Source organism: Schistocerca cancellata, chromosome 7 (genome assembly GCF_023864275.1).
Source record: "Schistocerca cancellata isolate TAMUIC-IGC-003103 chromosome 7, iqSchCanc2.1, whole genome shotgun sequence".
NCBI lineage: Eukaryota > Metazoa > Arthropoda > Insecta > Orthoptera > Acrididae > Schistocerca > Schistocerca cancellata.
This window is the reverse complement of record NC_064632.1, coordinates 392952786-392973124: the sequence shown is the minus strand read 5'-3', so window position 1 is coordinate 392973124 and position 20339 is coordinate 392952786. Positions and strand designations below refer to the sequence as shown.

Below are 20339 nucleotides of genomic sequence, written 5' to 3'. Positions count from 1 at the left end.
CCTCAAAGAGTTTTGCGGTTATACATTGTGGAAGTTCTCTGAGTATATGGAAAGTCCGTTTGAGGAACAGAGCAGACGCTTTATTGCGAATATCCACCAAACCGAGGCCCCCGTTTCTGACATCCAGTATAACCGTAGTCGCACCAACCCTGAATATGTCTCCTCTCCATAAATAATTGGTAACAGTGGACATGATCCCTTTCCCTACTAGTTTAGGGATTGGAAATACCTGCGCAGTGAAATACTCTTTAGACAAAACGCAGGAGTTGATGAATCTGACTTTTTGCACCAGGTCCATAGTTCGATGGATGTTCTCCATTACAGCACCATGAACTTTCCTCCTAGTTTCCGTCCAGTTAAAAGCAGCCATCCGCATCGGACATGCCATTAAGGTGATTCCCAAAGTTTTATGTTTGTTGTCTTGTTTTGCCCATGCCAGTCGAAGGTGATCTAGGCCCCGTAGATTCAATATTTGACTTTTGTTTTCATTTGCTGTTGCTCCCGACGCTAGATAATATCTTTGGATTTCTCTTTCCAGTGTAACTGTCTCCTCCTTATTCCTTATTACAACGCCCACGTCATCAGCATAAGCTCGTATGACAGTTTTCTCACCACTCAATGTTATGCCTGTTAATCTTGCGTGGACAGTGCGGAGAAAGGGCTCTAAAGATAAGCAAAATAAAAACATTGATAAGGGACTGCCCTGTGGAACCCCTCGCCTTATCTGTATGGGTTTAGATGTTTGGCCATTGATTGCTATTTTCGCATTTACACCTGTTGCAATATTCCTTAGCATGTTCACAATCTGGGGGTGGAAATCCATTCTTGACAGCGTCGCAAAGAGGTATCTATGACTAACGCGGTCAAAAGCTTTGTTGAAATCTATAAAGATTAAAGCACATTTTATACTTGTCGCTGAGGTAATTGCAATGACGTCTCTGTATGCAGATAGACTTTCGAATATCGTTCTGGTCGGAGAGCAAGATTGGTGATGACTCAATATTTTGTTGGAAAAGGCAGAGTGTCTTTTGTTGATAATACGCGAAATTATTTTGTAATCAGAATTTAGTAGCGAAAGAGGCCGAAAATTGTTTAAGTTGATTTTGCCTTTACTCTTAGGAATCAGTACTATTTTACTTTCCTTAAACTCTGCAGGGACTGGTTTTCCGTTCAGGACCTCATTTGCCATGTAAGTGATCTTGTCCCCAATTATAGAGCAGTAGCGGGCATAAAACTCCACAGGGAGGCCATCAAGTCCCGGAGATTTGTTGAGAGGTGAGTTACGCACTGCCTCATGCACTTCATCTTTAGTAATAGGTGACAGGATGTCAGCGTTGTCTGTTCCCGACAATTGTGGACCTAAAATAGTGAGAAAGTCCTCGAGAGCTGCATCTTCCACTGTGGTAGGGGCATATAAGGTTTCATAGTACCTGTGGACTTCGTCCAGTATTTGTTTCTGGCATGTGAGCCTCGTACCAGTATGCGTCTGGATTTCATCAATTAAAGTTAGACGTCTGTTTTTAGCATGCCGCACCAAGTGATACAGAGAAGCTGTTTCATCTGCTACGACTGATGTGGCTTTCGATTTAATTTTGAGTCCCTCCATCTGTTGCCGTTTAATGCTTAATAACTTGGCTTTTATTTTTTTGATATCATTTAGACGAATTACGTCATCATGGGCCTGTTGATATAAGTCTCTTAAAACTTTATAATAAAACTCCATTGTATTCCTCAACTCCCTGTGCCTCGCTGCACTATACTGCATGACAACTTTCCGCAGCCTTGGTTTAGCCCTCCTGGTCCACCAGTCAATGACTGTTGGGTGCTTGTCTACTGTGCGGAGGCACATAGTCCACGCAAACCTTATTTCCTGTTCCAGTTCTTCGTCAGTTAAAACAGAGATATTTAAGTTCCATTGGCCTCTGAATCGACGGGTTGGCTGTACACTTAGATTAAAGCAAGTTAAAAGTGTACTGTGATCGCTAAAATACACTGGAATAGTCTCAACGTTTAATAAATAATTTTGCAAATTTGGTGACACGTAAATTCTATCTAGTCTGCTACGGGAGTGGCTGGTTATATTCGTGAACCCGACTGACGTCGGGTGCTGAAGTTCCCACACATCCTTAAGGTGTAGATCACTTACTAACTTTTTTAACTGTGGCGAGTAGTTGAAGTTGGGTTGTTGATCTTTCTGGTTTAAAACACAGTTAAAATCTCCACCTAGTATAAGAGAACACGGATTTTTCCTCAATAAATAAATCAGTTCATCTTGAAAAAACTTCGCACGATCCAATTTGTGGGAAGTTCCTGATGGGGCGTAAAGGTTAATCACTGTCACATCGAACATTTTTATGCCTATGGCTCTTCCTGATTCTAGTCGTTCGATTTCAGTCACCGGAATGCCTTCCCTTATAAGAATGGCTGTACCGATATTGGCTTCCGTAGAAACATTCACAATTTCAAAAAAGCCTGGGATCCGAAATTCCGTTATCGCAACTTCTTGTAGCAACGCGATATCTGTTCCGGACTGGTACAAGAATTCTTTTAGTGCTGCCAATTTCAAAGGTGACTGTATTTTATTAATGTTAATAGTAGTAATGCTATAAGCTTGCAGCACAGACATACCGGAAGAAGCTATTTGGGATGAGGTTCGGTATGATTATAGCAGCAAACGTGCTTCCCTACAAGGCACGATCTTTACAAGCTGTGTGCCCATTACATGTACTAACTGCCTAGAAAAATTTGCACTGCTTTTAAACAAATAGCTTGAGAAGAAAAGTATCCTGAAATCCTGACAATGCATTGCTATAAGTCACTGTGGCCATTCTCTTTCTCCTCGTCAGTGTTGGCCCTGATGACTTCATATTTAATATTCTTTTTCTTGATGTCTTTCTTCTCTGGTGTGACTTTCGCTTGATGACGCGTGACAGCAAGACCCGGTGTCTGTCGCAGCCGCCGGCGGTGGCTAAATGGGGCAACGGCCGTGGCTTGCGAGTCGTCAATGTTTGGTTCCGGCGTGGTGTCTGTTGTGTTGTTTTGCTGGCGAGGCGGTGATGCTTGTGTATTTCCTCCTTCGGCGCGGCGTTGCGCTTCGGAGTCAGCAGGTTCTTTGCCTGGTACTTCCTCGTACGGTTTGCACTGTATGGGTTGTGCACTTGATGCGGTTATTTCAGCCGTGACCTCAGGCTCAGGGTCACATTTCCGTGAAAAATCACTATCCGCTGCGTCACTATCTGTTCGTGGCGGTGTAAGTCCTTGTGCGGAAGTGGGAGCCACATCGACCGTCATTCCATCTCCTTTTTCCACTTCTAACAGATCTTCAGGACTGGGCTTCGGCCTCCTGGCAACGGGTGTTTCACAGGAAGAGTCCTCATCAACATTTCTTTCAGTGTCCTCTAGAGGACGCTTTTTTGTGGGAATCTCGCTGTCACGGGACGGAATTTCAGCAGTTAATGCAGGTTTTAAAGACGGAAAGTCATTAACATTAAGTGCAACATTTTCAGAGGTAGTAACAGGATCCACGACCGCCGCCGGCTCTGTTGTATTACTGGCTGGCAACAAATCGTTGAGTGTCAATTTCCGGCGTTGCGTAAGGTTATTTGTTAGCACAAAAACACGGCGAGGGCAGTCCTGACGGAGGTGACCAGACTCGTTACATACATGACATGTAGGGGTTTGCCCTGAGTACATAACATGCGCCTTGTGCCCGTCAGTAAAGATGTGGGAGGGAATGTTTGCTTTCACTTCCATCTCCACGGAGCGAATGCCGTTAAAGCACTGCAGCTTGAAATGCGAAGCCCACCTTTCGTTGACTATTTGCCTGACAACCCCATACTTTGATAGGACATCTTTAATTTTCGAATTGTCTACTTCTATGGGAATATTCAAAACCCTAACATTCCTAATTACAGACTCGGAATTCCGGAGTTTGACAGTACTTTTAGTACCATCACGGTGTATAAATTCCGTTTCATAACCAAATTTTGCCAGAAAGCGGTCTACACTCGCGGAATCGTTAAACTTTACAAAAATGCAGTATTCATCAGAGTCCAGCTGCATGGTATGAACAGATTAAGAATGAAGGCCAATTACCTCGGTAATTCAGTCGTGTATTTCAAGTGCAGAGGGCTGTACTCGACGGGTGTACTTGTCGAAGGTGAAAATCACGGTGTTTTTTCTCACGGAGTTTGCCATGGTGTTCTGCAGCGAAGAAATCTCGGACAACGCCGAAATCCCAACGGCACTTCGTAGAAAGATGACACGAAAGAAGACCAAATGCTCAATTGATAACGCTTAATTCACGTGCAAAACGTCAATAAACGAGCACAAAACACGAAAACACTGGCGTAAACACTGAACGTTCACGGAGCAAACTTGAGGAGCATGCGACCGCTGCGGCAGCTAATGCCAGACTGAGTAGACCACGGTGACCCCTCTACGTGAAATAACCGCAGAAATACATGGGACGTACGAAAAATGTATCAGTTAGGATAGTGAGGCGAAATTTGGCATTAGTTGGCTCTGGAAGCAGACGATCGAAGCGAGTGTCTCCTTTGCCAGCAAACTCATAGCTCGCAGCGCCTCTTCTGGGTTCGTGACCAAATTGGTTGGACCCTGGACGAAAGGAAACCCTGGCTTGGTCAAATGAGTCACGATTTCAGTTGGTAAGAGCTGCTGGTAGGATTTGAGTGTGGAGCAGACGCCACGGAGCCGTGGATCCAAGTTGTCAACAAGTCACTACGCAAGCTGGTGGTGGCTTCATAGTGTTGTAGGCTGTGTTGACATGGAATGGACTGGATTCTCTGGTCCGACTCAACCGATCATTGACTGGAAATGGCTATGTTCGGCTACTTAATCGACTTCACGTTCCCAGTCAATGATGAAATTTTGGTGAATGACAGTGTGCCATGCCATAGGGCTGCAGTTGTTCTCGATTTGTCCGAAGGACATTCTGGACAATTCAAGCGAATGATATGGTCACCACCCGTCGAACATTGATGGAACACAATCGAGAGAAGAGCTCGTGCACAAAATCCTGCACCGGCAACAGTTTCGCAATTATGGACCGCTGTACAGTCAGCATTGCTCAATATTTCTGCAGGGGACTTCCAACGACTTGAGTCCATGCCACGCCGAGCTGCCGCACTGCGCCGGGCAAAAGATGGTCCGACACGATATTACGAGGTATCTAATTACTTTTTTCACCCTAGTGTACACTGATTTGTAACGTAGATTTTACAATAGGAACCATATGTAGCGGCATAAAAATCGGCGGTAACTTAAAAATGTTACCGCATGTGTCTTTGTATAGCTTAAGGAAGCACGGAGGTGTGGAAGGGTACATCTCAGGGCAGTTTGTTCATGATTTTCTGGAAGACTACGGATATTTACTAAGAATGGCGCCCTCTTTAAAGAACGAAATATGGTTAATAAACAGCAGAAGGCTGAACGTTCGCAGAAAGACGTCGTGTCTCTATTCAAAATGTGAAGTTTTCTTCATTACACTACATCAGATCAGTGAATGTGGAATGTTAGAAATTTGTATAGAATTAAATAGCTAACGTACCAGATAATGTACCACAGGAGTAACTTTAGGGGCAGGGCAGGGGTGGGCGAGCGGTTCTAGGTGCTACGGTCTGGAACCGCGCGATCGCTACGGTCGCAGGTTCGAATCCTGCCTCGGGCATGGATGTGTCTGATGTCCATAGGTTAGTTAGGTTAAAGTAGTTCTAAGTTATAGGGGACTGATGACCTTAGAAGTTAAGTCCCATAGTGCTCAGAGCCATTTGAGTAACTCTAGGGAAAACGACACAGACTAGGTAATAAGCCAAAACTGTTTCTCAACGCAGAAGAACCCAATGCCTCAGTTATTGCTACATGTGACACAAAAATGGCTAGAATCCTCCACACATACGCTTATGAAACAAAATTAATTATATTTACAAGGATACTTGTATGTTAGAGAGTCGAGCTAGGTGTAAGAATGTGCCAATAGACTCGTTAGACTCCATACAAAATCGTTATTTGTTCAAGAATGTGCCTGTCTTAGTAAGGACAAACGACGACAAAAATATATGCTCCGCATGCATGAAATATGTGTTTATATTCCATTGCTTTCAGCAGAATAACCTCGAAATCTACACGCATTTGAAATCATTTCTGCATGAATAAACTGCAGCTTATATCACACACTTAGTGAGACTTGTACTACACTTTTTCCCCCGTTTAGTCCTAGATCATTCATGTCTGTTGACAATTTGAAACACTTTAAATCCAAAAATACATGTATTTCGTTAATTAAGTAGAAAAATAATTAAAAACGAACAATATTCATACGGTTGGCTTTCTCGCAGCTACGGGCGTTAGTGTCGGTCCAACCGTCAGATAGTAACAACTTTCACAGCAGTGTGTCGCGAGTATATTGTTAGACTGTAGATTACCTCGCTCCCACGATGTACGTCACTGCGGTCTACCAGGCTAGCCTTTAAAGAAAGAAAAGTTTCTGTAGCACATTATTTTCCAACACTAATTTTTGTATTTGTCCATTCTGTAAACACAAGTAACCCCCCTCTTGATTCTTTAAGGAATAGAAAGTTTGAGATCCATTTCGAGGAAATCTTCCTCTACACGCACTAAAATGTATTTATTACATCATATCTGCTGAATAATGTGTCGCGCAATGATATAATTTTGAATATACTTTGCTGGTCGGAGTGGCCGAGCGGTTCTAGGCGCTACAGTCTGGAACCGCGCGACCGCTACGGTGCCAGGTTAGAATCCTGCCTCGGGCATGGATGTGTGTGATGTCCTTAGGTTAGTTAGGTTTAAGTAGTTCTAAGTTATAGGGGACTGATGACCACAGCAGTTAAGTCCCATAGTGCTCAGAGCCATTTGAACCATTTTTTTGAATATACTTTCTGAATCAAACGTGAACACTGTGAACAGAAATAACAGAAAAGGCTGATGCTGAAGTCTTTTTCCATGAACAGTGAAAATGTAGTAAGCTATAAACTTTTCCCTTCCATTATTTGTGTGTGTGTGTGTGTGTGTGTGTGTGTGTGTGTGTGTGTGCGTGAGTGTGTGTGTGTGTGTGTGTGTGTGTGTGTGTGTGTGTGGAGGGGCGAAAAAAATATCGAACGGATTGAGATAATGGCCCAAGTTTGTTGGAATTTACTAAGTATTCTCATTATCAAATACTGGATGAATAGAGTCTGGGTATTTGTGCGCCATGAGCTTATACTTAATGTCTGAAACGTGTAACGTAAGATTGTACCTCCAAGTGAGCAGAATATTGTCGCAGAATCAGCACAGTAGCACCGTGCTGTAGTGGTTATGACACGAAATTGTTGCATGGAGGGTTGTGAGTTCAAAACTCACCTGTCCTATACAATTTTAATTTCTACATTCCGTTCGAGTACACTCTAAAAGTATCCATACATGTCAAGAATCATTGTACTGGAATGTTCTGTAGCTGTATATAACGGTATGTGTTCAGGCCGTACAGTTCGCTCCGCGCTCTTGGATGTGCAAGTGCTGAATAAATCTTCGTTAAGTGAAGTTAGTGTTCGTCATTCATCTAATTACACCTTCTACGTCACAATATAGCTTTTAAATTTTCATATTCAGTCATCAGTTATATGACATATTGAATATTAAATTTTTGGTGCACTGGAAGCCTTTTTTTTTAATTTTTTTTTTTTTTACTTCTCGCTTCGTTGGCACCACAAAAACACAGCTTTGGAAGGATTCAGAAGCTACCTCACTGTGGGGTGATGAAAATTACTGTCCAAAACTTTGTTTCTGTCAGCAAGACGTTAGTAATTTACTGATGTTTGTACCCGACAAATTATCAGTTGTGCTGTGCGAAGCTGTAATTATTTTGGTCCAAGAGATGCGAAGGTTTCGGCTATGTACAACAACTTGTAGCACACAAGTTGTTGTACACGGTTCAGCATTAACTGTATTTCGACTTTCTGAAGCAATGTTCGCTGTAAGGTGAGTTTGACTACAGAAACAAACGATTATTTGCTTGGAAGAGCTTCGCTATCTAACTACTTCTGTTGATTCCTGTTAATCCCGTAACACAAAGTTCGGTGCTGTTTAGTTTCCAGCTCATATGCATATATCCCGTTTCGTCTCTTATTATGATTCTTTACACTATCTAATCACAAGCATCTGGACACCCGTATGTAATGCTGAAATGACCACTAGTTGTCAAGAAAGGCGAACATGCCAGCAATGAGGTGGTGAAGTGTATTGTGTTGACTGTAGGGAAACGTTAGCAGCTGAACGCGTCTATCAGGAGAGTCCAGCGACTTCCAACCCGGACTAGTCACTGGATGTCACCAAAGTGACAAAACTATCAGGGACGTTTCAAATCATCTAAATCTGTCCAAGTCTACTGTTGGTAGCGTGTCTGTGAAGTGGAAACGCGAAAGAACAGCCGCAACTAACAAGCGGACCCTCCATACTGTAAATCACGGATTCTGATACGCTTCAGATATGTTGTAGTGGCACTTACGCTGAGTACCTGGCTATCCAGTTTTTTAGCGACGGGCCTTAGTTTGTGAGAAAATCGATTTTAAAATTCATTGCGCGCTTCGTATAGCCGTAACATTACACATACTTCCAGCAATTCAGCGTAGCGCAGCGGTAAGGGTTCACGGCTACCGCGCTGGAGGTTCGGTGTTCGAATCCTGCTCGTGTGATTTTGTTTTTGTTTCTTTTCAAAATAGACCGAATTTTTCAGTTTTATTTAAAAGAATATCAACAAACAGTGTAAAGCGTGCGAAATTATAAAGATATATTAAGTTATTAATTTTTTCAAATATTCATTCCGTTTGTCGTTCGCCCCACCATATTCTCCCAATTCATCTTCTTCGTTGAAATCTCTCTATTCATCATCAATAATGATCTGCCTTTCAGCCATGAGATCCTGTATTGCGATACATATCTCATCGCCAATTGCAACGGAATTGGCAGAAATCACGCTAGGCGGTGTATTCGCTACGAGATTCAAATCGTGGAGTAGATTTTCGGCGTATTTAATGGCTATTTTAATTTCGCCTTTTGATTCTTCGTTCAGCTCCTCTACTTGTGGGTCTTGTTCTGGCTGCACTACTGCAGAAACACTTAGTTGCTCCATTTCACAGAATTTTTCTAACACACGGCTCCAGAGACGCTTTGCGAGCAACTGACACTGTAGTTAGATACGAACGTGAAGGAACGCAACTCGCATCCTCATTGGCAGCAGCTAGGAGCTGGGGTTCCCGTTACGGTATTTTCAGGGAAGAGGGGACGATAATGGGTGGAGATCGATTGCAGATAAAACAAGAAGCGACTGTTGTACGAACATTTGGAACTCCAACTGCGAACAACAAACGGAATGAATATTTGAAAAAATTAATAACTGAATATATCTTTATAATTTTGCACATTTTACACTGTTTGTTGATATTCTTTGAAATAAAATTGAAAAATTCAGTAAAAAAAAAGTACACGAGTAGGATTCGAAGACGGTAGCTCCAGCGTGGTAGCCGTGACCTGTAACAGCTGCGCTACGCTAACTCAAAAAATATGTAATGTTTCGGGTATACACAGCGTGCAATGACCTTCAAAATCAATTTTCTCAGAACCTAAGGCCCGTTGCTAGAAAACCGTATAGCCAGGTACTCAGGGTAAGGGCCTCTACAACTTATTTGAAGCGGATCGAAATCCGTGATTTACAGTATGGAGGGTCCCCTTGTAAGACCACACCAGATATAGCTCAGTCACGGACCGTCGAACATCGCGGAGAGTGGTTGTAAAAGTCGTATGAAATCATCGGAAGGAATCACTCTTGAGTTCCAAAGTGCTACCAGCAATCCAGTTACCACAATGATTTTAGGTAGTGAGTTAAAAATGATGGTCTAGCAGCTCCTCATAAGCGACAAATTTCTGGAGTAAATGCTAAGCGACGCTTGAGGTGCTGTACAGAGCAACGCCACTGGAGTGTCCTGGAGTGATTAATCACGCTATATCCTGTGGCATCCGATGGAGTGGTTTGTGTTTGGCGAAGCCTGAAAAGCGTCACCTTCCATGATGTATAGTGCCTGCAGTGAAATACGTATTGAAAGCTGTTCCATTATGGAGTTGCCTTTCTGGGTTAGTATGTGGTCCCCTTCTTGCTCTTAAAAGTGTTCTGCATGCGTAAACATAAGAACACACTTGGCAGCATTGTGTACTAATACATGAGAGGAAGAGTTCAGAGATGATGATGATATCAGAGCCGGGTCATAAAGCAGCATTTGTGTGGCAATGGTTTGTGGACAGTAGGATTCCTGATACAGACTGGCCTGGCCCGAGTCCCAACTTGAACGCAATGAGACATCTCAGGGGTCAGTTAGAACGCTCGAGATCTCAGCATCGAATATCACTACCGTCTCCGGTTTCGGCTCATAAGGAAGAATGGGCTGTCATTTCTCAACAAACATAGAGACACAGGGTTGAAAGTGGCCCCAGCAGAGCTAAAGCTGTATTAAAGAAAAAGGTGGACACTTTTTCCCACATATTAATGCTAAGTGATAAGTGTCAAGATATTTTGGATAGATAATGTATATGGACATAACCAGCGGTTACAGCGTGGGCAGACCACACGCTACTTCCACGAACTGCTTTCATTCCTTTCTGTTTTCTGCTCTGTTCTTCCAGGTGTCCGGAATGTTCTTTGATCACTTCCTTGAACCAATTGACAGCATCCCCTTTTTTTGTAGAATCCGCCGGGAACAAATATTTCTTACAGTTGAATGCTCAGGCAGTACTGAATCTACTGAAGCCTTCTATTAGCCAGGTGCCAATCCTCTCCAGTCTTGGTACGCACAACATCGATCTCTTTTGCAATAATAATCGAATTTAGCGGACCTCGACGAAATTCATTATTGACGAGAGCCACGAGTCTGGAAAAACTGCGACAAGGGGTGGTGCTTCTTCATGATAACGCACGTTCCCATACCGCAAATGTTGCTACACGTAAGTTAGGCCAACTCGAGCACCTGCCTTACAGCCCCGATCTGTCTGTGACGTCTTCGATCTCTTTAAAAAAGACATTGATTGGTCGACGATTCCTGTCGGACGAGGATGTACAGGAGGCAGTTACGGACTTCTTCATGCAGCAGGATACGGTGTTTTCCAAAAGTGATATCTTCAACCCGGTGCGTCGGTGGGATGATTGCCTCGGTGCTCAAGGCGAGTTTGCCTGAGCGGCGTACCTATTCTGGACAGTACAGCCTTCCAACAGTAAAGTTTTGGTCGTTCCTTGAGCTTTAAAATAATACTACTGCCTATCACTAAAAATTGTGCATATGTACACTGAAGAGCCAAGGGAACTGGTACACCTGCCTAATACCGTGTAGGGCCTCGCGAGCACGCTGAAGTGCCGCAACACTACGATGCGTGGACTCGACTAATGTCTGAAGTAATGCTGGAGGGAACTGACACCATGAATCCTGCAGGGCTGTCCATAAATCCGTAAGAGTACGAGGGGGTGGATGTCTCCTCTAAACAGCACGTTGCAAGGCACCCCAGATATGCTCAATAATGTTCATGTCTGGGGAGTTTGGTGACCAGCGGGTATGTTTAAATTCAGAAGAGCGTTCCTGGAGCCACTCTGTAGCAATTCTGGACGTATGGAATGTCACATTGACCTGCTGGAATTGCCTAACTCTATCAGAATGCACAATGGACATGAATGGATACAGATGATAAGACAGGATGCTTGCGTACGTGTTACCTGTCAGAGTCGTATCTAGACATTTCAGAGGTCCTATTTCAGTCCAACTGCACACGCCTCACACCATGACAGAGCCTCCACCAGCTTCAACAGTCCCCTGCTGGGGTCCATGGATTCATGAGTTTGTCCCCATACCCGTGCATGTCCATTCGCTCGATACAATTTGAAACGAGACTCGTCCGACCAGGCAACATGTTTCCAGTCATCAACATCCCAATATCGGTGTTGACGGGTCCAGGCGAGACATACAGCTTTGTGTTATCCACTCATCAAGGGTACACGAGGGCGGAGCCCATATCGATGATGTTTCGTTGAATGGTTCGCACGGTGATGTTGATGGCCCAGCACTGAAATCTGCAGATTTGCGGAAGGGTTCCACTTCTGTCACGCTGAACGATTCTCTTCTTTCGTCGTTGGTCCCGTTCTTGCAGAATCTCTTTCGGTCCCAGCGATGTCGGAGATCTGATGCTTTACCGGATTCCTGATATTCACGGTATATTTGTTAAGTGGTCGTACGGGAAAATCCACACTTCACCGCTACCTCGGAGATGCTGGGCCGCCGGCCGAGGTGGCCAAGCGGTTAAAGGCGCTACAGTCTGGAACGGCGCGACCGCTACGGTCGCAGGTTCGAATCCTGCCTCGGGCATGGATGTGTGTGATGTCCTTAGGTTAGTTAGGTTTAATTAGTTCTAAGTTCTAGGCGACTGATGACCTTAGAAGCTAAGTCGCATAGTGCTCAGAGCCATTTGAACCATTTTTGATGCTGTGCCCCATTGCTCGTGCACCGACTATAACACTACTTTCAAACTCACTTAAATCTTGATAACCTGTCATTGTAGCAGCATTAACCGATCTAACAACTGCACCAGATACTTGTTGCCTTATATAGGCATTGCCGACTACAGCGCCGTTTTCTGCCTGTTTACATATCTCTGTATTTGAATACGCATGCCTACAGCAGTTTCTTTGGCGCTTCAGAGTACGCTTACAGCCAAATTGAGCTGGTTGAAGAAAGCAGTCTCTAGCGTGGGCCAAGTATTCTGCTGCGTTATTCAGGTGCATATAGTACATCAACAACTGACTCAGTGCAGATTATTTGATTGTTTAGGACCCTATCTCTTCGTGTTGGAGAAAGAGCAGCTTAGTACTTCGTGAAAACTGCGGACCCAACAGAGTAAAGGAAATATGTGGAAGTAGAGTAGTCTAATATCATTTCCGGCGCAGGGTATATTGTAGATATGTGATGAAAGAGATGGGACACTTTTGCCACTGGGTGGTGGAGATGCTGTTTGTTTCCACGTTCCACACATATTGCAGTGACTCGGTTTGAACCAATCACCGCTTTCACCCATTAGTTGACATGGGCACGGTTCCTGGAATTGGGAGATGAGTGAAAATCAGCTACCGTTGTGGAGCAACAGGTATTCCTAATCAAATCCTACTGAAATATCCAATTTATTAACCGTCAAGGCAAAAGAGAAACAGCACTTGCATGACTTTCTTCGGGAGATGCATTGTGTGATGAAGAGAAAGCCACAGATTTTTCGGTAAAAAAAGTACGTGCTGTTTGGGTAATGCGGGCTCACGACTGAAGAACACTACGTTCTGTGGAGGAGGAGGATGCCTAGGCACCATGATAGGAAGGAAATGACCGAATGAAGGGAAGAGGGTCCACTAAATCGTCACTTTGTTTACCAGTCCGAAGTCAAATTTGAGCGGGAGGCTACATCTCTAGTACCACTACGCGTAACACAGACGGTGAAACTGAAAACACGCCATGCACCGTCGCCTTTTTCAAGTTTGTGGAATACCTGATGCCAGCGCGATAGGAAACTTTACGCAGAGTACCATCACCACAGAAATTATTTAAGATTAGTTAAGAACTCACCTAATAACATCCTACCGGAACAAATCGAGAGAACAGTACTCGGATTAGAAAAGGCGTAGATCGTCGATGAAATCATCCCCTCCTATTGTTCAGCCTGTACACTGAAGAAGCAATGACGGGAATAAAAGAAAGTTCCTAAAGTACGTTTAAAATTCAGGATGAAAGGATATCAATCCTAAGATTCACTGATTACATTTCCATCCTCGGTGAAAGTCAGGAATATTTAAAAGTCCACTAAATGGCGTGGCCTTCTAAGCACAAAAAATGGGTTGAGAGGAAAAAAGGATAATGTGATAATGTGGAGTAGCAGGAACGAGATGAGCTATAAACTTTAGAACTGGAAACGACATTGTATTCTCTAAGGAAATTACTCATGACCAAAGAAGCTCTGTCAATAGAAGCCGTGGATTATGTATGCGAAGAGCGTCTTCCATGTAAAAAATAAATAAAATAAAAATTTACGCTAACTAGAAGAGCTCAATATTGTATGGAAGTGGACCATGGAATGTAAGGTAAACCAGAATTCGGGAATGGTATCAAAGTGTTTGGGATGTAATGTTACAGAATAATGCAGAAAATTCAGTGTACTGATAAGAACTGAGGTACTCCGCAGGAACAGCTACGGAATAAGATAAACATGACTTGAAGAAGAGACACGAATGACTTCCACATTATCAAAGGATGGCACGGGAGAAGTAGTCGTGACGTGCCGCATTTACCCAGTGGGACGAATGATGGAAAAAATAAAATAGCAACAAGCAGTCCCATACTTGGGGCTTGCGTCCCCATATTTTGTTATACTCGGTCCAGTCACATTAGTGTGATCACCGCCTGTGTCCGTCAACATACAATAACCAGTTCTAGACGATAGCTTTTTTTCGAGTGAACAGAAATGATCTCGACTGCATCGGAGGAATACCTATCGATCTATCATACTGTCACTTGTCTTTGTCAGAGTTTTACATACATTTCTTTCTATTTCGCGAAGGACCCTCTCATTTATCTTACCAGGCCACGTAATTTTCAACATTCTTCTGTATGACTACATCTCAGATGCTTCGATATTCTTCTGTTCCGGTTTTTCCAACTGTCCATGATTCACTATGATACAATGCTGTGCTCCAAACGTACATTCTCAGAAATTTCTTCCTCAAATTAATGCCTATGTTCCATATTAGTAAACTTGTCTTGGCCATGAATGCCCTCTTTACTGTGCTAGTCTGCTTTTTTACGTCCTCAGGGATTCGTTCGCCATAGTTTGGTTTACTTATAAAGAAGCAGAATTTCCTTCGTCTACCCCATAGTCACCAATTCTGATGTTAAATTTCTCACTCCTTCCCATAAGATGTGTCTTTTTCGGTTTAATCTCCATCACCATTCTGTACTCATTGCACTGTTCATTCCGTTCAACAGATTATGTATTCTTCCTCACTTTCACTGAGTGTAATAGTGTCATCAGCCAATCTTGTCATTGATATCCTTTCGCTCTGAGTTTTAATTCCACCGTCGAAACTTTCCTTTATTTCTGTTATTGCTCCTTCGATGAGCATACTGAACAGTAAGTGCGAAACACTTCATACCTGTCTTAAACCCTTTTTGATCCGAGCACTTTGTTCTTAGTCATACAATCTTATTGTTTCCTTCTGGTTCTTGTACGTAATGTAGATTACCCATCTTTCTCTATAACTTGCTCCAATTTTTCTCAGAATTTTGAACATCTAACACCATTTTACACTGACGAAAGCTTTTTCTAGGTCGATGAATCCTATGAGCGTATCTTGTTTTTTTTTCTTAAGCCTTGCTTCCGTCATTGATAGCAACGTGAGAACTGGATCTCTGGCGCCTTAACTTTTCCTATAGTCAAACTAATCGCCATCTAAATGATGTACACTTTTGTTTTCCATTCTTCTGCACATTATTTTTGTTAGCGACTTGGATGAGTTAGATGTTAAGCTGCTTGTGTGATAGGTACCACACTTATCTGCCCTTGCTATCTTCAGAATTGTGTGGATGATATTTTTTCCGAAAGTCTGATAGTGCGTCGCTAGTCTCATAGAGCCTACACACTAACTTGGATAGTTGTTTGTTGCCATTTCCTTCTATGATTTCAAAAATTTCGATGGAATATTATCTACGTTTCTGCCTTATGTGGAATTCTGACCCTAATACTGGATCCCCTACGTCATCCATATCGATTCAAATTTCTTCTTCGATCACGTCCTAGACAAAGCCTACCCCCTCATACAGGGCTTCCATATACTCATTACACCCGTTCACTCTTTGCATTTAACATAGGAATTTCCATTGCATTCATAATGTTACCATCCTTGCTTTTTATTTCACCGAAATTTCTTCAAATTTTTCGTGCTTCCTTTTCGCCGTGGCTACCCTGCACTAGATATTTACTACATTAATAAGGGATCTATACAACTGTTCTCCTTCCTTTCAATTGAAATACATCATCTGACACCCAAGGTTTCTTCGAAGTTACGTTCCTTGTACCTACGTTTGTCTGCCCAATATCTATGGTTGTTCTTTTTACTGACGTCCACTTCTCTTGAAATGAACTGCATACCGTGGTATTCCTTATCGTGGCATCCATATCCTTAGCGAACTTAGCATATAGCCATTCCACAGTCCTCAGTATTCCACTTTCTTCCACGTTGATTCTTTCTGACGGGTCTCTTGAACATAAGTCTTCTCCTCGTCATTACTAAATCATGATCTGAGTCTGTGTCTGCACCTGGGTACGCCTCAAAGTCCAACATTTGATATCGGAATCAGTGTCTGACTACGATATTAGCCAGTTGGAACAAGTCATATCAGATACTAAGCAATTTCATCACCATTCCATCTGCCTTCTGTTGCGATTGTTCTAGCGCACGCTTCTGTGCTTTTACACATTCTATGTCTGACTCACACGTGCATGATTTATTGCGTGCACTGCTGCAGTGCGGTGACCTTGACGCCGTCGTGTCTTCTGCGCAGGTCAGAAGACGATCCTACACGGCGTGACTGGCCGCTTCCGCAGCGGCCAGCTGACCGCCATCATGGGCTCCTCCGGTGCTGGCAAGAGCTCCCTCATGGACATTCTCACCGGCAACAGGTACGTGACCCTAAGGCAAGTTACCACACTATTTTCAAAATTCCTTCAGGACTGACACTTCGGCAGCTGAACACGAAGAGACGTCGTGCCGACACTGCCACTAACCGCACAGAACAAACGCGTAATCTTGTATTTCATTCAACTCGCTCAACTCTCTCTCTCTTCGGTTTACAAACATGGAATTGACGTCAGTGTCTCTTGCAAGATCTTCAAACGTCTCCACGTTCGTATTCAATAATTAATTTTATAACAAACTTCGCAAATTGCATCTGTTGGCGAGATCTGTTCTACAACTGAGAACAAATACGAGCAGAGATTGAATGATTAATTTTACTCATTTTCATTATTTAACTTACCGTTTTCAATCGATGTATTTCGACGCCTTTGTTCTCTCAAGAACTAGAGCAATTTCTGCTTTCAGGACAAGATTCAGGTTTTGCTTTAAAATACACTCCTGGTAATGGAAAAAAGAACACATTGACACCGGTGTGTCAGACCCACCATACTTGCTCCGGACACTGCGAGAGGGCTGTACAAGCAATGATCACACGCACGGCACAGCGGACACACCAGGAACCGCGGTGTTGGCCGTCGAATGGCGCTAGCTGCGCAGCATTTGTGCTCCGCCGCCGTCAGTGTCAGCCAGTTTGCCGTGGCATACGGAGCTCCATCGCAGTCTTTAACACTGGTAGCATGCCGCGACAGCGTGGACGTGAACCGTATGTGCAGTTGACGGACTTTGAGCGAGGGCGTATAGTGGGCATGCGGGAGGCCGGGTGGACGTACCGCCGAATTGCTCAACACGTGGGGCGTGAGGTCTCCACAGTACATCGATGTTGTCCCCAGTGGTCGGCGGAAGGTGCACGTGCCCGTCGACCTGGGACCCGACCGCAGCGACGCACGGATGCACGCCAAGGCCGTAGGATCCTACGCAGTGCCGTAGGGGACCGCACCGCCACTTCCCAGCAAATTAGGGACACTGTTGCTCCTGGGGTATCGGCGAGGACCATTCGCAACCGTCTCCATGAAGCTGGGCTACGGTCCCGCACACCGTTAGGCCGTCTTCCGCTCACGCCCCAACATCGTGCAGCCCGCCTCCAGTGGTGTCGCGACAGGCGTGAATGGAGGGACGAATGGAGACGTGTCGTCTTCAGCGATGAGAGTCGCTTCTGCCTTGGTGCCAATGATGGTCGTATGCGTGTTTGGCGCCGTGCAGGTGAGCGCCACAATCAGGACTGCATACGACCGAGGCACACAGGGCCAACACCCGGCATCATGGTGTGGGGAGCGATCTCCTACACTGGCCGTACACCACTGGTGATCGTCGAGGGGACACTGAATAGTGCACGGTACATCCACACCGTCATCGAACCCACCGTTCTACCATTCCTAGACCGGCAAGGGAACTTGCTGTTCCAACAGGACAATGCACGTCCGCATGTATCCCGTGCCACCCAACGTGCTCTAGAAGGTGTAAGTCAACTACCCTGGCCAGCAAGATCTCCGGATCTGTCCCCCATTGAGCATGTTTGGGACTGGATGAAGCGTCGTCTCACGCGGTCTGCACGTCCAGCACGAACGCTGGTCCAACTGAGGCGCCAGGTGGAAATGGCATGGCAAGCCGTTCCACAGGAATACATCCAGCATCTCTACGATCGTCTCCATGGGAGAATAGCAGCCTGCATTGCTGCGAAAGGTGGATATACACTGTACTAGTGCCGACATTGTGCATGCTCTGTTGCCTGTGTCTATGTGCCTGTGGTCCTGTCAGTGTGATCATGTGATGTATCTGACCCCAGGAATGTGTCGATAAAGTTTCCCCTTCCTGGGACAATGAATTCACGGTGTTCTTATTTCAATTTCCAGGAGTGTATGTCCCGTGAAATTACTTGCTGCAGGCACTTCATCTTTCACATAGGGCATTATCACAATTTCAACATGCAAATACGTCTGAAAATCAGAATACGACGTGAAGCACACACCAAAACTACTTCCAGCCAACTTCATACGACAGCTTCCAATTAACTAGTCGCCGAGGAGAGCGAAGTCTCTTATCGCTAATCTTTTCTTTAACGTTATTTTTGTCTGTAATCTCATCGGCTGGAGTAGAACTGACTTCAGTGATAAGTCTCGCTTCGAACTGAGCCCCGATAACAAGCGAAGACGTAGCTGGGACGCACCAGACGACAGTGGGATAGCAACCTGACTGCCGCCTGCCACGTGGCCCTACATCCAGGAGTGATGGACCCCTTTGGTTGTCGTCGCGGCCCTCTTACAGCGCGGCGGTACATCGACGACATTCTACTCCCGTTTTGTTGCCCTTCATGGCAAACCATCCTGGTCTTTACATTTCAGCAAGATAATGCCCGCCCGCACACGACGAGAGTTTCCACTGCTTGTCTTCGTGCTCGCCAATCCCTATTTTGGCCATCAAGGTCGCCCCGGATTTGTCTTCCCGATTGAGAACTTCTGGAACATTATGGACAGGGTCCTCCAACCATCTCTGGATTTTGATGGTCTGACTCGCCAATAGGGCAGAATTGGTACGATATCGCTACAACTCTATCAATGTCAAACCAAATAACTGCTTGCATAAAGCCCAGTTGCAGACCAACGCGTTACTGACTTGTTCATGTTTTGAAGCTCTATACAGTATTTCTGAAATTGTAATAATTTGTTTTGTCTGTACATGTTCATTACATCTGCCGACTTCCGTTCCATCCCGATAATTCCCTTGTGGCGCGTTGTATTTTTTGTCTTACTGTACCTTAGCTTTGTATTGTCTGTACAAAATTGTATGTTTGTATTGTTTTCCAATTATACTTTCCGTTTTCTTGCAGGTTTAAATGACATGCAAATAGTAGTTTGTATAGCAGGAAAGGCATTTATAACCATCTGTTCATCCTCTGAGAGAGAGAGAGAGAGAGAGAGAGAGAGAGAGAGAGAGAGAAGGGGTGGGGTGGGGGGAGATTAACACGGTTTTTTTCACTTCCTCAATGATTTGTTGGATGTATTCACATCTCTGTCTTCTCCTACAGTGTCTGCCCTCTATAGCTTCGTGTAGTACCATAGCTGCTATTCCCTGTGTCTCAAAATATGTCCTGTCATTCTGCCCCTTCTTCGTTTCTGTATTCTCCACATGTTCCTTTCTCCGACGAGTTTGCAGAGGACCGCCTCATTACTAATCAGTCCCACTTATTTTCAATATTCTTCCTCAAACCCTTCTGTTTTCTGTTCTGGTTTTCCCATTGTCCATGATTCACTACCATTCAATACAGTGCTGCAAACGTACACTCTCACAAATTTCTTCCTCTGGTTAAGGCCCATGTTTCACATTAGTTCACTTCTCTTCACCATGAATGCCCATTTCGCCAGTGCTAGTTTGCTTTTTATGTCCTCCTTCAATTGATGATTAAATCAAATTACTGCAAGAAGAACATTTAGTTTAACAAAACTTGCATATAATACAAAGAAAAAGTGAATAAACAAGTAAGTATAAAACTTTTCGAAAAAATAATAAAGCGTAACAAATCAAATATTATAAGAGATAGGACGAAATACAAATATTTCAAGAA

General features: G+C 44.1%; 1 protein-coding gene across 2 annotated transcripts in view; it reads left to right on the top strand.

Moving 5' to 3' along the window:
* The window catches only part of LOC126092270 (ATP-binding cassette sub-family G member 1-like), a 411369-nt gene that overhangs the window by 208034 nt on the left and 182996 nt on the right, over positions 1 to 20339 (top strand). For both annotated transcript variants that reach the window (XM_049907785.1, XM_049907786.1), the window contains exon 2: positions 16647 to 16764. In XM_049907785.1, coding sequence (XP_049763742.1) covers positions 16647 to 16764 — 118 coding nt within the window. The remainder of the gene's footprint in view (positions 1 to 16646; positions 16765 to 20339) is intronic.